Here is a 6,532-nt window from a genome sequence, read left to right on the forward strand (position 1 = left end):
AAAGTCCGGAATGGACGTCCATCGTACGTACATAGGGTGTACTTGTGCTATCTAGGTTGACGCTCATTTTCAGCGTCAAAAGACATTAAGTGACTAAAAATAAAGATACCCATTCGTAATTTTTAGTCACGTGATTTTTTTAGCGTCTTTTGACGCTGAAAATGACCGTCAAGTGTCAACGTGAAAAAGCACCTTAACGTTATAATATCATTGCCACAGTATAAGTATACACAGTAGCGACAGTGAGTGTCGGCACCCTTGATGTCGGTGATGCTTAGTCACGTGACCTGTCGCCATTTTGAGAGTAGTACAGGCGCCCTATTTTTTATTTGGTTATAAGAATAATTATATAATTATATAATAGTAATAATTAATAGGACTTCCGTTTCCGGTGTCATAGAGAGTGACAGGTGTATGTGTGGCGTGTGAAAGAGCGAGTGAGTAAGGTGGTTAAGAAGCAGAGAATAATTGTGAGAGGGGTGGCAGTGAGAGAAGGTACGTTAGGTGGAGTAAGAGTAGGAGAGTGGAGAGGTGGAGAGAGTACGAGAGGTGGAGTAAAGAGAATTGAGTGGGCAGGTTAGAGAACATAGAAAAGGTAGGGGCTAGAGAGAGGCAAGCGAAGAAAAGTAGCGGGTAGGAGAGAGACACGAGCGACGCGAGTGGACGGGCGGAGAGTTAGAGAGGCAGGCGAGTGAGTTCGTAGGAGCGGTATAGAAAGAAGTAAGTAAGTTAGGAGTACAATAAGGAAGGTATGGCGGAAAACGAAAATAGAGAGGAGGAGGGATTAGGAGGAGAGGAACAGGTGGGGGAAGAGGGAGATAAGGGGGGAGGATTAAAAAACAAGGGGGATGTAGCGAAAAAGAAGGGGAGGCCGACAAATTTAGAAAGGCTGACTAGGGAAAGAACAAGAAGCATGAATAGCATAGAAGAAATGTTGATAAGGGGAAAAAGGAAGGAACGAGAGCAGGATGAGGAGGGGATGGAGATAATGGAAGAGGAGGAGATACTTAAAAGAAGCAGGATAGGAAAGGGGTCTCCGGAAACGAATGAGTGTAGAGGGGGCAATTTGGGTAAAATATTAGAGGAATTAGGAAAGCTGGGAAAGAAAATAGATGAAGGAAAGGAGGAGTTGAAGAAACAGATAGCAGATCTAAAAAATAGGTGGGAGGAGGAAAGGAGAGAAATGAGGGATAGGATAGAGTTGATGGAAAAAAGAATAGAAGACTTAGAAGAGAAATTGGAGAAGGAGGGGGATAAAAGGAGGGAAACTTTAAAAGAAGAGGGGAGAAAGGAAGGAAAGGAGGGGGCAGGGGGGATAACGAGAAGAATGAGAGAGGTCGAAGTAAGGTTAGACAAAAGGGAGAGGGAATCAAGGAGAAATAATATAATAGTCAAAGGAATTAAGATAGGAGAGGGAAAGGTGGAAGAGACAATAAAGGAGCTTTGGGGGGAAATGGGTATAGAAGAGAGCCTAAGAGAGGTAAGGAGAGTAGGGGGGGGTAGACAGAGAGGGGAGAGGGATGATGTTAGTAAAGTTAGGAAGCTTGGAGAGCAAGAGGAGAGTGATGGAGGCAAAGAAGAGACTAAAAGGTAGAAGGGAGAGGATAGATGACGATTTAACGAGAGAGGAGAGAAGAGCGAGATGGAAAATAGAAAGGGAAGCAGATAAAGAGAGGGAAAAAGGGAAGAGAGTTAATGTAGGATATATGAGGATGTGGGTAGATGGGAAAGTAAAGATATGGGATGAGATAGGAGAAATGTGGTTTGGAGATAAGGTAAACGAGTAAGGAGAGGCAGTATGAGGGGAGGAAAAGGGGAAGGAGGAGAGGGAAAGGAGAGAAGGGGAGGGGAGATGGAACGAAGAAGGGGGGAATATAAAGTAGGATTTTGGAACGTAGCAGGGTTGGGGAATAAGGACAAAGACTTCTGGGAAGGCTTGAAGGATTGGGATGTAATAGTAATGAGTGAGACGTGGGTGGATAAGGGGGGATGGGTAAAAGTGAAGGAAAAGTTACCGAAGGGTTATGCGTGGGAGGCACAGTGGGCGGGTAGAGATAAATTAAAAGGGAGGGCAAAAGGGGGGATGGTGATAGGAATAAGGAAAGAGATAAAGATAGATAGAAGTGAGCAGGGGGGGAGATAGAGGGGGTGTTGGTAAAGAAAATATGTCTAGGAGATGATTGGTGGAGGGTGATAGGAGTTTATGTAAATAAAGACCTAGAAGCTAAAATGGAGTCGTTGAAAGGGTGGATGGAAGGGAGAGAGGAGGGAGTGAGGATGATTATAGGAGGAGATTTCAATGTAAGAACGGGTAGAGAGGGGGGAAGATATATGGAAGGTGAGGGGAAGAGAGAATCGAGAGATGGTACGGTAAATAGTGAAGGGAGGAAGTTCTGTAGGTTTATAGGAGAGATGGGATACGCGATTATAAATGGGGATGTGAAGGGGGATGAGAGAGGGGAATGGACGCATGTGGGATGGAAGGGAGGATCGGTAATTGATTACGTGATCGGGGACGAGGAAATGAGAGAAAGGCTGATTAAAATGGAGGTGGAGGATAAAATAGATTCGGATCATCAGCCAGTGTCGGTGTGGTTAAAAGGAAGGAGGGAAAAGAGGAGGAACAGAGAAGAAAAAGATAGAGGGAGAGAGAAAGTAGTGTGGTCGGAGGAAGGGAGGAAAAGATTTGCGGAGAAGTATGGGGTTATAAATTCGGGGGACATAGAGGTGGAGGAAGAATGGGGAAGGATGAAAAGGAAGATAGAAGAGGCTATGGAGAACATGGTAAAGAAAAGGGTTGGGGGGGGAGGAAGGGATGGTGGGATGAGGAGTGTAGAGAGGGGAAGAGGAGAGTGAGAAGGGAACTAAGGAGATGGAAAAGAAAGGGAGGAGATGGGGAGGAGTTCAGGAGGGAAAAAGGGAAATACAAGAGACTATGTGAGGAAAAGAAGGATAAGGAGAGAGAAGAGTGGGAGAAGGAGGTAGCGAGGGCGAGGTCGGAGGGGCAGGTATGGAAGATAGTGAATAAGGAGCGGAAAAAGAGAGGGAGGGTGGATGAGTCAATAGAAATAGAAGAATGGGACGGCTACTTTAGAAAGTTGTTGGGAGGGGTGGAAGAGAGGGTAAGGATGGAATGGGTAGGAGAGAGGGTGGAGGATGAGGAGGAGGAAATAGGTAGGGAAGAGATAAGGAGAGTAGTGAAAGGTTTGAAGGTGGGGAAGGCATCGGGAGAAGATGGGATACCGAATGAGGTGTGGAAATATGGAGGGGAGGAGTTGGAGATTAGTTTGTGGAAATTATGTAATAGGGTATGGAAAGGAGAGGGTTGGCCAGAAGAGTGGAAGGAAGAAATAGTAGTACCTATAGTGAAAAAGGGGGAAGGAGTAAAAGTAGAGGAGTACAGAGGAGTAACGTTATTGCAAACGGCGTATAAGGTGTACACGGCAGTATTGGCAGAAAGGTTAAGGATAGAGTTAGAAGAGAAAAGTATTTTGCCGCCGAGTCAAGCGGGGTTCAGAAGGGGATGGGGTACAGTGGATAATGTGTACGTCCTGAACTATTTGATGAACAGGCAATTAGAGAAGAGGGGGGGGAAATTAATCTTATTATTTGTAGACATGAAGGCGGCTTTTGATTCGGTAGACAAAGAAGTTTTGGTGACAGCAATGAGAAAGAGAGGAGTAAGAGAGGGGCTAGTCAAGAGATGTGGAGAGGTGCTAAAAGAGACAGGAAGTAGGGTGAAGGTAGGAAAAACGGAAGGGAGAAAGTTTTGGACAGAAAGGGGTGTAAGACAGGGGTGCCCGTTGAGTCCGTGCCTGTTTACCTTGCTTTTGGCGGATATAGATGAAAAATTTGAGAAAGGAGGATGGGGGGGAATTGAATTGGGGGGAAAGAAAATATATTCGCTGGCATATGCAGATGATGTGGTGCTAATAGCGAAGGATGAAGAGGGAATGAAAGGGATGATGGGTAAATTGGAGAGTTATCTGGATGGGAAGAAGTTGGAAGTAAACACGGAGAAAACAAAGATTATGAGATGTAAAAGAGGTGGGGGGAGAAGGAAAAAGATAAACTGGAGATGGAAAGGAAAGAAGTTAGAGGAGGTAAATAGGTTTAAATACCTGGGGTACACGTTGCTGGCAAATGGAAAACAGGATGGGCATGTAGAAGAAAGAGTAAAAAAAGGTTCGGCTATTTTAGGACAGATCTGGGGAATAGGGAAAAGGAGGTTTGGAAGAGACTGGGGGAGAAGGCTATGGTTATTTGATAGGTTGGTGTGGTCGGTGGTAAGTTACGGTGTAGAGATTTGGGGATGGAAGAGGAGAATAGGGGTAGAAAGACTGCAGGAGAGATACTTGAGATGGATGTTAGGAGTAGAGAGAAGTGTACCAGGATATATGATAAGAGAAGAATTGCAAAGGGATAGATTGGAGGGAAGAGCGGGAATGAGAGCATGGGGTTACGAAAAGAAGTTAGAAGAGGGAGGAGGGGGAGAGCTGGCAAGGAGATGTTGGATGGAGATAAAGAAGAAAGCGAAGGAGGGCAAGGCGAAGTCGGGGTGGGAAGTAGAAAGGATAAATTTCTATAAAGAGAGGGGATGGGAGATGGAGGAGGTGGAGAGGCTAAGGGAGAGAGGGAAGCTAAGAGGAGAGGAGTTGGTAAGGAGAGAGAGGGAAAAGCAAAGAAAGGAAAGATGGGAGGGAATCAAGGATTCAAAATACAATGGCTGGTATTGGAGAGTAAAAGGGGAGGGGATTCCGGAATATTTAAAAAGGAATTGGGAGGAGAAAAGATGGCAAAGGATGGCAAGGTATAGATTAGGGGGAGTAATGAGGGGGGGGAGATATTGGGAGGAGGAGGAGAGGAGGACATGTAGGTTATGCGGTTGGGGGGAGGAGACGTAGGAGCATGTTTGGGAAGAGTGTATAGACTGGGGGGTACAAAAAAGCTGGCAGGAGATGGTGGAGGAATTATTAGGGGAGGAGGGGGAGGGAGAGTGGTGGATGGAGAGGTTAGATAGACTAAGAGAGGACAGGAGGATAGAAGAGGAGGAAGGGGAGAGGGGAGGGGGAGAAAAGAAGGTGGAGCGCGTGTGGATGAATGAATGTAAAGGAAATAGAATGGAAGAAATGTACAGCGGAAGCGGAGGTCCAAGTGTGAATGGATGTGGAGGTATGAATGCTCTTTCTCTCTCTCAAGCGAGTGTGAGTGTGAATGCGAGTAGAGCGGCGGATAATAGTTTAAGGGAGGCGAAGAATTATTGTGAGCGGAGCGGAGGTCCGCTTGTACCCCGCAAGGGATAGCAATAAATATTATTATTATTATTATTAATAATTAATAAATTGATTAAATTTATTTCATCTCTTTCTCTCTTGCTCTCAAAAATTTATTATTACTGAAATATATGTAAAATTTGATTATAATTGTATTATATTAATTAAGCTTAATAAAAACTTAATAACAGTAAATATAATTGTAAATATGTCATAGAGTATAAATGTAGAAATTAAATATTAATGAAAAACAGATAATAAATTATCAAATAAATATTTTGTAACAAGCTAAAATATACAACCGTTCGTTCAATTAAATTGAAGAAATATATAATTTATTAATATGAAAAAACTAAAATTAAAGAATAAATATAAATAAATAAATATTGAATAAATCATTTTTTATTGTAATATTATTTTATTATTACAGTCATATGTAAATAATAATTATTTACAGTATTAATATTAAATAATTAATATTAATAATTATTGTACACATTAATAAAGAGAAAAATTTTTTGTTAAAGTAACAAAAATAATCTTATATACAATTTTATTTCTTGTTTGGATTATAATGATCATAATATGGTTATGTTATTTCCAAATTGCTATCTAAAAAAAAATAAGGAATTGATTACTATAATATATAATAACATATGTAAGGAGAGGGAAAAAATGGCGGAAGGAGAAGGTTGGTTGAGTGAGTCCTCGCGGTTATAAAGAAGTGAATTAGTGGAAAGGAAGTGAGGAATGATGTGAGAAGATATGGAGGAGGAAGAGGAGGAGGAGGAATAACCGGGGCATTGAAGGGAAGCATGAGACGGAAAGCGGAGAAGCAGGAGAGATGGTGAAAGAAATTGGAGCAGGTGACAGTGAAGAATTGGAGAGTAGGTGGAAGATCGCGAAGCGCAGAATCGGAAGGAAGTGGAGAGGCGGTCTGGACAGATGGCGCAACGGACGGAAGGACCGAGCAAATAGACGGATGCGAGATATCGATAGACGAGGAGAGAGACGGATTGGTGGAAGGAACGAGAGAGGGAGAGGATTGGCAGAATAGGAGATATCGAGAAATCGATAGGTCGATGAGATGGAGGTTGGTGGAACGAGAGAGGGAGAGGATTGGCAGATTAGGAGATATCGAGAAATCGATAGGTCGATGAGATGGAGATTGGTGGAGAGTGCGAGAGTGGATGGAGGGATAAGAATCGAGCATCGAAAAGGAGTGGGGAGAAGAGAAACACGAGGTGACGTGAATTGAA

General features: G+C 43.2%; 1 protein-coding gene across 1 annotated transcript; it reads left to right on the forward strand.

The window, feature by feature from the left end:
* Positions 1 to 751: 751 nt before the first annotated feature.
* Positions 752 to 1,594, forward strand: LOC118646700 (high mobility group nucleosome-binding domain-containing protein 5-like). The gene has a single exon (XM_036290152.1). It carries the CDS (start codon positions 752 to 754, stop codon positions 1,592 to 1,594), a length of 843 nt encoding a protein of 280 aa, XP_036146045.1.
* Positions 1,595 to 6,532: the final 4,938 nt, after the last annotated feature.

Source organism: Monomorium pharaonis, chromosome 7 (genome assembly GCF_013373865.1).
Source record: "Monomorium pharaonis isolate MP-MQ-018 chromosome 7, ASM1337386v2, whole genome shotgun sequence".
NCBI classification, from domain to species: domain Eukaryota; kingdom Metazoa; phylum Arthropoda; class Insecta; order Hymenoptera; family Formicidae; genus Monomorium; species Monomorium pharaonis.

Coding starts and splice junctions, on each gene's coding strand:
- LOC118646700 (XM_036290152.1), top strand. CDS start 752: ATGGCGGAAAACGAAAATAGAGAGGAGGAGGGATTAGGAGGAGAGGAA.